The sequence below is a fragment of the Oreochromis niloticus genome, linkage group LG22, assembly GCF_001858045.2.
Source record: "Oreochromis niloticus isolate F11D_XX linkage group LG22, O_niloticus_UMD_NMBU, whole genome shotgun sequence".
Classification (NCBI taxonomy): domain Eukaryota; kingdom Metazoa; phylum Chordata; class Actinopteri; order Cichliformes; family Cichlidae; genus Oreochromis; species Oreochromis niloticus.
Genome location: NC_031985.2, coordinates 5047735 through 5060677, shown reverse-complemented (window position 1 = coordinate 5060677; position 12943 = coordinate 5047735). Strand labels below are relative to the sequence as shown.

Below are 12943 nucleotides of genomic sequence, written 5' to 3'. Positions count from 1 at the left end.
GTTTGTTTCAGAGTCAGAGAGCCGTGTCTCTCTACAGTCAGAGGTTTTTGTACGGCGGCTCAATGAGTTTGTATCACTGTGGTGGACTTTTGGTGGAGGAACCAGACTGGATGTTGGAAGTAAGTTAATTAAACTGTGTTTATTATGAAATATTTTATCATTTTCTTTTATAACTGCTTGTTAAACTGCTTAAATGACAGAAAAGTATTTGTTTTAATTAAAATAATTTAGTGTTTGATGTTTGTCCTTTTTACTGGACTAATTCAGATGAGCTCTGCAAGTTTCTCTTGTTTAATCTACATTTCTGTCATAGTAAAATATATGTAGACAAGAGTAAACTTCATCTTATGATTAGTTTGTAAATTTCCACCACATCAGCTGCTGTTTGAATGAGTTAAAGTTTGCTTTCTGATGTTTTTATCGTGTCAGATGTTTCAGATTTAGTTTGAAACCATGTGAGCTGTTCAATAACATTTCAAATCTATATGAATGAGTAGCTGCTCTGTGCTTGTGTCCACTCATTTCTTCAGTCATCCATGATTTAGACTTCTAATCATTTTAAAGCCAAACTTCTGCTGTAAATGTTTCCACATCTGCTTCTTTTATTTCCAGTGTAGTTTGAACATATTTCAGGTCAAACTGTGTGATGATTCTCTCTGTGCTGATATGCATGAGAGGTTTCTTAAAGGGAAGTGAAACAATGTGTGAGTTACTGACTGGTGGAGCAGAAAAAACACCTGACAGAAACTTCTTAACGGAGAAATTCAAATTGTGGTTCCTGTCCTCTAAGCTGATTGGTGTTTCCTAGGTGATACCCGCCCCGCCCTGACAGTGCTGGGTCCCTCCAACAAGGAGCTGGAGAATGGGAAGGCCACGCTCATGTGTGTGGCCAACAAGGGCTTCCCCTCAGACTGGAGTCTGTCCTGGAAGACGAGCGACAGCAGTGGCAGCAGCAGCATCAGAGGGGAGGAGAGCAGGACTCCTGGAGTGCTGCAGAATGACGGCCTCTACAGCTGGAGCAGCACCCTGACGCTCACTGCAGACCAGTGGGGGAAGGTGGGCTCTGTGACCTGTGAGGCCACCCAGGGCTCCCACACTCTGGTCTCAGAGATACTGAGGAGAGACCAGTGTTCCCAGTCCTGATGTCAATCACTGAGTCTTTGATGCTGTTTTTCTTCTGTCTCTTTATTTCCTTTTGTTTGCAGATTTTTCAAAAATCATCAAATACTCATATTTTCCATCTCATAGTGACAAAATTCATAGCAACAGTCTCCTCTAGTTTCATCTTTTTGTGTCTCTTTTCTGTTGTAAAGCTGATATTTCAACCTTTTAAAACAATAAAATTGTAACGAGGAAACATGTTCTTTGACTCTGTGAATTTAATAAATACACATTAAAAAAAATAAAGATTTTGAAAGATTTATTAAGCCAGACCTAAAGAAATATGTCTACTGATACACCGAGTGTAATGTGCAGTGAAAATGTTTAAATATATTCTTATACACATATTTGTTAGTTTCTATAAGATGCTGAGGTCATGTCAACCATAGATTATCTGTGTGCTCTTCAGAATTTCTAGTTTTATGATCTACATTTTAATCTGATGATGTAGAAAAAAATCCAAATCATTGAAATTAAAGTGCAGGGTGTCATCTGTATGTTTAAACAGAGATCATTTAAATGACATTTAAATGCACATTTACTGAAGTTTGATTAATGAAGTATTTGGCAGTGAAACTCTGATGAAGCAACAAAGCAGAGAAGAGTCTAGAAGCTGATGGTGGCAGAGATGAAGCAGGTGGAGACTTAGTTGAGGATCTCTAATTGTCCAGGATGAGGTGGAGATAAGGAGTCTGAGATTTAAAGCACACAAAACAGAGGCTGAGTAACTCACAGAAGGCAGTGAGACAATAACTGGACTCAAATAATGAGTCCAGTAATGAATAAAATGTCAAATTATTAGCATGTGATAATGTGGATGTAGCACCAAAATAGTAAATTATCTTCTTATTTTGTATTTATTCATTACTATTATTTAATTTTTGATTTCAGACAACAAAATTGTACGATTAAGAAGAAAGCTGTGTTTCTTTACAGTCAGAGGCTTTTGCTCAGTCTCTGTTGTTATGATACAAACTCTTTTCTTTCAGGAACCAGACTGGATGTCTAGAAATAAATTACATTTAAATCAGTATTTTAAATGACATTTTGTGTTTCTGTTTTAATTTCAGCATGCTGTTTAGAAACTGACATTTAATAAAAAACATTAGTACACACAGAGTCAGCCTGATGTAGAAGTGTGATGTGATGTTGTTTTAACCTAAATGAGCACTTAATTATATTATTCATGATATCTATATCCATTTCATTTTCCCAGTAAATCAGTGCATTTAAACCTTTAACAGAGTCCGAGAGCTTGAAAGTGGGAAAATAAAATGACAAAATTTAAAAACTTGACTGGAAAAGTTCATGAAGTCAGAAGTGAATACAGTTTATTTGAACTTTTACTTTTTACCACTTTGCTTCAGTTTAGTTAATTTTATATCTAAATGTTTACACATTACATTTATTTCATGTTTAAATCATGATATTAAAATGGGGAAGAGAGACATTGTTCTGGTAATTTTAACATTTTTGTGTTTGGTTGTAATGAATGACTGAGCTTTGCTTGAAATCATGTATGTGAAAGGTCATAGAGAGAGCAGCAGGGCGTGGCCTAAAACAGGGTGATGTAATGTCCTATGATGTGGACATGATAACTCTGACAGTAATAAACTGCTGCATCTTCAGCCTGGACTCCACTGATGGTCAGAGTGAAGTCAGAGTTTGATCCACTGCCTGTAAAACGAGCTGGAATCCCTGATTGTCGAGTGCTAGAATAGTAAATGAGCGGTTTAGGAACTCCTCCATCTTTCTGTTGGTACCAGGCTAAACGCTTAGAGTCATAAACATTCTGACTGGTCCTACACTTGATGTTCACAGTTCCTCCCACAGCAGAGCTCACTGCTCCAGGCTGAGTCACTGTGATCTGTCCTCTGGACTCTGAGGATACAGAGACAAAAACATAAAGCAGCTTCATGGTTTTGTGGGCTTCATTTCAGAGGGACAGATGTTGATAGAGGAGAGGAGTTTGATTCTCTGGACTTTACCTGTGAAGCAGCAGCAGAGGAGAGTCCAGATGAGGACGCAGATCAAAGTCATGTTTTTGATGAGGAGGATTTCTGTGGCTTCTGTTGTGATGAAGGACAGCTGTCAGTCATCCAGTGTTCAACTCTCAGGACTATAAACTCTCCCAGAGCACTGGAGCATGGTGCTGCTGATGCAAAGTGCCTCTCTATGGAAATCATCTGACTGACTCACACACAACCTGAAATGTTTTTTACGTGTTAATATGTAATGTACAGTTAATGCTAGAACCTCACTAAATGTTACAGTGTTTTCAGTCTTATTCAGATAACAGCCGTTATTAAAAAAAAAAACTAATGATAAAAAGAAAGTAAAAACTCTTTTAGTTCTAATTCTTTAAATATCAAGACATTTAAAAAACAAACAGAAAAAAAATTATTTTCACCTTGTTACAAAATGATTTAAATAGAATCTCAGATGAACAACATCATGACATTTTAAACCATGTCAGCCTTTATTCAACAAGAAGTAAGGTAAAATGCAGATTGTATGAAAACTACACTCATAATCAGTCAATAACCTGCAATAACGTGGAACGATCTCTTTCTTAATGACTTTATCATTTCTCATATCGTTGTAGAGGAATTTTGGGCCCTTTACAGCATTGCCTCAGTTCATCAAGGTTTGCAGACATTCATTTATGCATTTCAGCTGGACTGAGACCTGGACTTGCAGTATGAGTTTGAGTTCTGCTGTTTTTGACAGTTTCAAGAAGGTGTTGCTTTTGTTACAGGCCCCACTATGATGGGCGCGTAGCCAGATTACGATCCTGTAAAACAGGAGAGAAAGTGAACACAGGAGACACGCTGCCGTTCGCCTGGTCAGTCTTGCCAGAATGGAAAACTTACGGCAGCTATGCACCCGACTCAGTTCCCAAAGCACGCTGCTGCCCCCTACTGTCCAAAGTGTTATACACTCTCCTGGCAACAGGGAACTTACATGACATTGTGGATTTAAATTACACCAATAAACCAGCAAAATAAAACATGCATAATAATCTCCATATATCACGACGCTTAACTCACAATTGTGACCACATATCTGTGTGGATCACACTTTCATTGTTAGCCAAAGCAGTTACCCACTTGAAACCTACAAAATGCCCCCTAGACATCATTCCCTCTCACCTATGTTAAGGTTCAAAATATATTGAGAGAGGGAATCTAAAAATAACCACAGATCCAGCCTGGTGTACTTAGACGGCATTTTAATGAACACATGTGTGAGTCCGACCGCTGTGCAGATTTCAGCGTCGAACTGAACTTACAATCATTAGACAACGGTCTTATAGGATAGGACAACAAAGCATACGTCACTCCAAAACCACAATGACTTTTAGCATAGAACATCATCTTCGCGTCGACGGCAGAAGCTTCCTGTCAGCCCGCCTTCGCTGTCGCTCCATGAGCGCCTCCTTATCTCCCCGAATCATCAGGTGCACTTCCTGTAACAGACTACCACGTACGCCTCGACTTTGCAGTTAGACTCATTTAGGTAAGAGTTTATATCTGTGTGTGTGTGCACGCGTGCGGGGGCGCGTGCATGCTGTGTACTGCGTACGTGTCATGACCTCTCACTATTTGTGTCTGTATGTGCATGTCTCGCCCTTAAATGCTCTCTTTGCTTTCAGTTTCACTTCTGCACCAGCCTGCAACTTCAAAGACATATAACTTCCTGTCTTCTTTTAGCACAGAGTGTATTTTCCTGTCTCTGCCCTCTACACAGAAACACTGAGATCATAGAAGCATTAAAAACATTTACAATTATAGATTCAACTCAACCGTTTAAAGTGGTTCTTCTTGGACCTGTAATAAAGACTGATATAATACCAATATATTTGAACATCTGAATGCATCTGTGAAAGCAACATCACTATTAACATGAAACGGTAATGATGATTATAAAAAATAGCAGCAAATAATAGCAGTAAAATATTTCTATTCTCGATACTCCCTCTCTTGTGGTGGCCCTTAAAAAGGGTCACCACACACTTATAACATTACTCTGACCCTCTCTAGCAATGCCAGCTCCCCCTAAGAACACTCCATGGGTAAAGTCAGGTTCCTCCTTGGTCCCTCTCTTGTGGAAATCTTCTCCTGTAAATGATAGAAAACACTTTCTCCCTACTACGGCTCTAACTTACTCTGTTCCTCAAGTGCTCTCTTTATTCAAACCTGATTCAACCTAATATTACTCAAAACATAAACCTAATTTTGTATTTGGTTTTTGACTTTTATTTTTATATCTCATTCAACCGTACTCAGCATTTGTAACACTCTTAAAAGCACTGCCTTTAAGAGGATCAAAGGAAGCACGTCTCTGCTTATGCTTCCTGCTGGTTCCTTATCTGATTATCAGCATCCTATGCACAAAACTGTAGCTGCTGCAAGTGCCTCTCATCTAAAGTCACCTCTCCCAAGAAAATATATCAAGAGAATCATTATACCTGCTTATTCTACTAAAGGATAAAAACAACCATTTTACTCCCTAAGTGTAAGCACATTATCAATAGCTCCTAAATAAATTACATCATAGCTAAAAGCTGAATTCTAACTATATCTTAGAACTCACATTTCCTGTGTTTACCCTGTTTTAATATATCATTTTATTTCATTTTGCTGCTCTTATTGTAATGGTACATTCTAATTTATACTTTATCAGACTCAACCAAACTATATAAGCTTTTTCCCTTTGCTTCTGTTTTAAACAAAAACTTAGTCACTTCAACAAGCATTTATTATTCTGTAACTACATTTTATATAAGAGGACTAATTTAGAGCTGCCTGTGTTATCTCAATATTTTACATGTCACACAGTTTAATTACAAGCAAAACTCCTATTCAGTTCCTCTTTTCTGTCATTTGTTATTGGGTCAACTCAAATTCAGTTAAAAGCTAAAGGGATTTCAGGCCTTTGGCCTCAAATCAATACTGTCCTGTGTGTTGATGAACTCTATATGTCTGTAAGCGTGTGCAGCCTTCAATGCTCAGGTCATCTTGCACAATAAATTGCAGTTATTGACCTGAGCAACATTTCTTTAATGAGCACAAAATGCAATGTGTATGAAATCATTCCTGTGTATGTAATCTTCAATACTATTCATTTGGGTCAGTAACACTTCTAACATCCTCATCAAAAGCTCTCCTTTATCCTAGAAATAAATCTATTTATAAACTCTTCACAAAAGAAAATCTTCCCTGTTTTCCCCAAAGCATATCCTATATTCCCGCAGTTTCCCTTTAAGTTTTATATACACTTCTTATTAACACCAGCAATTTATCTTCTATTTTGCTCCAGCCCTGAAAACCTGTGTTTAAGGAACAAAATCAATTTAATCATCATGTCAAATCTTCTCAACCTCGTTGCTCCATCGAACTCTGGATCCTTGGAATTTCCTGGAAACAAAACCTGTAGTTTACATTTCATACTCAACTGTCCCCTTTTGATCCCGTCTATGTCATAACAAAAATAAACTTAAACAGAACAGTTATTAATCATGTGTTACCTCAGTTAATGGTAACTTGAATTTCATCAAACAACGTTTCCCTTTTAGCATTTAGCATTCTCTAATGTAATAACATAATCCAACCCCAGTAAATAATTACCTCACAGTAAACATCAACATCCCAAAATCAGCATCCCCAGATTTAAGTCTCCCACTTGTCCTGCTTATGGCAAAAGCAAAACAAAGCATCCCCTTTCTTTTCCTCACATGGTAAACTTGTCCACATTTATTCATCCCCACCTTCGTCCAGTCACTCACATTCACTCACATGCATTCACACATGATATTTTTTGCTGATCTGCAGCCTTCCGCGCACGTCATCAGATGCTCCACATCAGCAAAATGAGCTCAATCATTTGTTTTATTTCATTTTCCTTTTTAGGAAAATAGTTCTCTATACTTTTGACTGGATTGACTCGCTGCAATCATTTTTAGACAGAGACTTGCCGCCACTCAGTCTCTGATTGTAATCAATTATAATTCTGTAAAGCCCACCTGATTTTCGTACTTAGTAATTTTGTCAGCGCCGTCCGTTCACTCTCTTCCAGGCCTGCTTAGAACAAAAATGAAAAAAGAGAGCTGATTATTAGCTCATCAAAGTACCAAACAAAATCACCTGACAGGTTTTTTCTGAGTGCACTTACTAAAACTATGGGCCCTTATAGACATATCCAGGTCTAATCAAACACCCTCTCTGGAAATAAAACAACAGCCTCAAAAATCTGAAACAATCTTAAATTTCACCCATTCAACACACCGAAAACCTCGCCAAAAGCTACACCGTTTCGTACACAACAATAACCCCGGTTAAGCACTTTACCATACTCAGATTCAGCCTAACACCTTACAACAATGTGTCAACACTAATTTATAAACCTCCTAATCAAATTTGCACCTCTGAACAGTCTACCCCTCCTTTAAGGCCTCAATCACACACACACAGGAAGTGTTAAGAAAAAATGAAGAGAGGAAGTAAACAGGGAGTGTCTCTGCTCATAGACTCACAGCTCAACTGCCAACTTGACAAGAAAAATACATGTTTACACCTTATCACATTATTGAACTATTTTCATTTTCTTTCTATAATAATCACTGATTTTGATCACTCAGCACGAGAGCACTCCTGAGTCACTTTTTTTTTTTTTTTTTTTAAACTGCTTTAGTCCCTTTTCTTCTGTTAATTTCCATAACTCACTCCCCTGTCATATAACTCCTCTGAGTCAACTTCAACTTCCAGTTATAAGTCTATTTTATTAAACATTCACACCATTCTATCACTCATACAAGTAGCATACAAGCAGCAAGCTGATCTTCATTGCATATGCTTGTGTTCTTAGCCAGGTTTTTATCACTATCTATGCATTAAGCTTCATGAGCTTATCTCTGTAAGGTTAGTTCATTTTCTGTTTGTATGTGTGATTTTTATAAATGTTTCTTTGTGATCTTTGTGATCTTGTAAATGTTTCTTTTGCAGTGTTTCAAACTCCTTTTGACAGGGTGTGTTTTCTCTCTTTGACTCATCACTGGTCATTGTTAATGACATTTCCCCTTCGTCTGTGCCCAGTGGCCTTACCTGTTCAATCCCGTCTCCTCCAGTGACTCCAAGGTCACTCCGGGACTTAGGTTCAAGCAATCGTGACTGCGCCTTGCCTTAGGTTGTCCCAGGGTTTCGAGGTGGGATCTTACCCGTCATGGGCTGTCCAGCCTTCCATGCCCGCCTACTACAGGGGCCAACTGGGCAAGGGTGTTATCAGGTCTAGGGGACACACTAGTTCTGGAAATTAAAGGAGTGTAAACTGCTTTCTTTATTTCATGTATGTATTAACTTTCCAACAATAATTTCACATGTAACAATTCGTGTACGTGCGTTTTCAATTCATTAATGTAATTGTTAGTTCATGTATTTATTTCTCTCGGTCTGTCTCTTTTCTAAAACCTGTAATTAATATAATTTTATTACTTTTTCTTAAAACATGCATTCGCTTCATCTTCTTAGAATTTAACTCTGTCTATTTCTCTGGGTGCTCCCCTGACATCATCAGTCACACACACACCTTCCTGTTCCTGCAGGCAACAGGCAGACTCTGTCTCCCTTTAAATTTCACAGTCTACAAACAATCAGTAATTCTACTAAATCTTGATCCAAAAACAATACACTTTCATTTCATTCACACACATTTAACTAGAGCTCTTTCAAACATCAGGACAATCAACACTCCTTCACACACAGGACCATTCTTTAGGTCAGTTTTATAACATCAGTCACCCAATAATCTCTTAACTGGGTTTACCAAGTGTATATACTTATGTGTTTTCAATCAGAAAAAATAAACTCAACCTCTCATAACCTCACTCATGGATTTCTTGAATTAAAAGCACCTTCAAACTTTAAAACATCCTACTTTACATCACAAAAAATATATTTCACACTCTTTTATTTCATACACACTTTTTAAATGTTCTAACCTCTTTCAGACGCCATAAATCATCTCTCACACACTGCCTTTTCTCTCTCAGAGAACTCACGCAGAGTCACTCAAATCAAATACTGACAGCATTCACTCGGTTGAAATCACACAAAATACACTTTCATACCAGTATTTTGAGCATGCCTTCCATAATCAGAAAGAGCAAGTAAAGAAAAAACTGAAACCTCTCATCATCCTCACGGCTTCTCACCACACACATAACTGAAAAATAAAACACACCACCATTTATTGCTCACGAAATATACATCTATCAAAATTCAGTCATTTTCTAGTCATTTTCTATACATCCACACTAATGTATTATTACTTACTGCATTTATACTCTCGTAATAAGCAACACCAACCTCTTATATACAGGCATTCAGCGATATTTTCAATAAAGCTCCGTACACTCGAAACCGAAAGCACCCTCTCTGCGCGTTACCGCTGCTCATTTGCATTTACACACACCACCAGTGCACATCCGGTAGTGCACTGACACACAGAGACTGATCTCATACATAGATCTCATATTTTATATTACAGACGTCTTATATTTACACTGCACAGATTTCTTAGGCCTCTTAAACTCCTATGTAATTTCGATAAATATAACATAACGGCTCCAACCGATCAGTCCCAGACTTTTTGTGCTCAATTCACCAGGGCGGTCCCAGACTGTCCTGTCCAGATTTCTAAACCTAACTTAATTTGCCAGCATACCCAATCAAGCGCAAAAATAGGAGACTCTAACTCCTAGCAATTTTTGAGGTTCCCAAGTTCTCACCCGCTGTCGACGGTACTATCCCTACACCTCAGGGTAGGTCATAGGTCAGCGTCCTGCCTATGCGCAAGCGTTACCAAGGAGAAAAATGCGCTTCTTAACAGACGCCGCTGTCGTTCTAGAAGAATTTAGAATAATTTGAAACAACAATCTACACTCCCACACAGGAGTAAGAATCAGGCAGACCTATCCTTGTGGACATAGGGGCTCCAACCCACAAAATGACCATCACAAAATAGAGTCCATGACCAATAGGGCTCCAACCCACAAAATAATCAAATTCCCTACCAACCTAAATTAGCAGTTCCACTGCTTTAATTCTCTCAACGGCTCCAACCGTTCTTAATTCTCTCAACGGCTCCAACCGCTCTTAATTCTCTCAGCGGCTCCAACCGCTTTTAACTTTCTCAGTACTGTACTTTATTACTTTCATTATCACCAAAATCAAAACAGACTTTCACCAGTAATTTTCAGTGACCAGGCTTTTAATTTGACATGCCCAATGTGACACCTTTTGGAAATATATTTCAACAGGCAGTGTCTTACCTTTAAATGCCCCGGGGAATGCCTGCTCACTTTCACCACTGATTACCGTCTGCCCGTCCAATTACCACGGACCCCGGATCTCTCCATCTACACCAAAACTCCCTCTCTCTCACCCGGAAACGAGCCCCCAAATGTTAAGGTTCAAAATATATTGAGAGAGGGAATCTAAAAATAACCACAGATCCAGCCTGGTGTACTTAGACGGCATTTTAATGAACACATGTGTGAGTCCGACCGCTGTGCAGATTTCAGCGTCGAACTGAACTTACAATCATTAGACAACGGTCTTATAGGATAGGACAACAAAGCATACGTCACTCCAAAACCACAATGACTTTTAGCATAGAACATCATCTTCGCGTCGACGGCAGAAGCTTCCTGTCAGCCCGCCTTCGCTGTCGCTCCATGAGCGCCTCCTTATCTCCCCGAATCATCAGGTGCACTTCCTGTAACAGACTACCACGTACGCCTCGACTTTGCAGTTAGACTCATTTAGGTAAGAGTTTATATCTGTGTGTGTGTGCACGCGTGCGGGGGCGCGTGCATGCTGTGTACTGCGTACGTGTCATGACCTCTCACTATTTGTGTCTGTATGTGCATGTCTCGCCCTTAAATGCTCTCTTTGCTTTCAGTTTCACTTCTGCACCAGCCTGCAACTTCAAAGACATATAACTTCCTGTCTTCTTTTAGCACAGAGTGTATTTTCCTGTCTCTGCCCTCTACACAGAAACACTGAGATCATAGAAGCATTAAAAACATTTACAATTATAGATTCAACTCAACCGTTTAAAGTGGTTCTTCTTGGACCTGTAATAAAGACTGATATAATACCAATATATTTGAACATCTGAATGCATCTGTGAAAGCAACATCACTATTAACATGAAACGGTAATGATGATTATAAAAAATAGCAGCAAATAATAGCAGTAAAATATTTCTATTCTCGATACCTACTTGAGGATATTCTTGACACTGTGGAGATAAGAGTGCTGTCTATTATTAATACCAGTGTTCTGTGTGGGTGTGTTTCTGATTATACTGGACATGCTGTAGTGGAGATTGATTTCTAAACTCGTATTTATTTCAAGGATTCTGCAGAAAATGTTGTTTTTTCAGCTCCAGGACTTCAAGCTCAAAACATTATTAGTGGAGTACAAACCCAACTGCAAAACCACTGTGTGAAATTAATAAATATAAAATGACAGGAGTCACTAAAGTTACTCTTTGGCTGAAAATGTGTTGTATCGACAATTTTACTCTTTTAAGCCAAGTTTGATGAGAAATATCAGTCCTCTGCATTTCAGTGTTTTCAAACTGAGGTCAAAGGTTATAGCAAAGCTTTTTCAGTACACTGCCCAGCTTTCTTTATCATAACTGTGTGCATCATGGTTTTGTCAGCTTGTGTATGAGGTGTTTGTATGTGTGTGTGTGTGTGTGTGTGTGTGTGTGTGTGTGTGTGTCCTCAGTGAACTGTATCAGTCTCTGCAGTATCTTCCAGCTGCAGCAGTCAGTTCAGTTTCTGTTCAGTCTGACTGAGGGAGGTTTTTGTACGACTGTTTTTCACTGTGGGAACACATCCTGACTGTTAGGATAGTGGAAACTCTGACAGTAATAAACTGCTGCATCTTCAGCCTGGACTCCACTGATGGTCAGAGTGAAGTCAGAGTTTGATCCACTGCCTGTAAAACGAGCTGGAATCCCTGATACTCGACTGCTAGCATAGTAAATGAGCAGTTTAGGTACTCCTCCATCTTTCTGTTGGTACCAGGCTAAACAGTTGGAGCTATAAACATCCTGACTGGTCCTACACTTGATATTCACAGTTCCTCCCACAGCAGAGCTCACTGCTCCAGGCTGAGTCACTGTGATCTGTCCTCTGGACTCTGAGGATACAGAGACAAAAACATAAAGCAGCTTCATGGTTTTGTGGGCTTCATTTCAGAGGGACAGATGTTGATAGAGGAGAGGAGTTTGATTCTCTGGACTTTACCTGTGAAGCAGCAGCAGAGGAGAGTCCAGATGAGGACGCAGATCAAAGTCATGTTTTTGATGAGGAGGATTTCTGTGGCTTCTGTTGTGATGAAGGACAGCTGTCAGTCATCCAGTGTTCAACTCTCAGGACTATAAACTCTCCCAGAGCACTGGAGCATGGTGCTGCTGATGCAAAGTGGCTCTCTATGGAAATGATCTGACCAAGTTTAAAGGCACAATGTGAAAAAGTAAAGGTCTGGACTTCACCATTTGTTTTCACAACATTCTGTACCCCACGAAGATCCTGATGGGTTGTGAAGAACTACTAAGCAATTATATTTAAAATAAGTTCATTTAACAGTTTCTCTTTGCCAAGATGTAGAGATGTTAGGAATTCACACTTTTTTCTGAATTCCTTCGTTCATGTTTGTATAATTAAATATTTCATGGAAAGCATTTAGTCAGTGACTTTATGGTGGTG

The 12943-nt window shown here is 38.9% G+C and overlaps 3 gene segments (V, D, J or C); 1 reads left to right on the top strand and 2 right to left on the bottom strand.

Annotated features, from left to right (window-relative positions):
* LOC102076541 (Ig kappa chain V-V region MOPC 21-like) overlaps nt 1–12943 on the top strand; it is an 811057-nt gene that overhangs the window by 119338 nt on the left and 678776 nt on the right.
* Nucleotides 2594–3207, bottom strand: LOC112843398 (Ig kappa chain V region 2717-like). The segment is given in 2 exon segments: nt 2594–3042; nt 3150–3207. Coding segments are annotated over 2 exon segments (378 nt in total).
* On the bottom strand, nt 11946–12537 carry LOC112843401 (Ig kappa chain V region 3381-like). The segment is given in 2 exon segments: nt 11946–12374; nt 12482–12537. Coding segments are annotated over 2 exon segments (375 nt in total).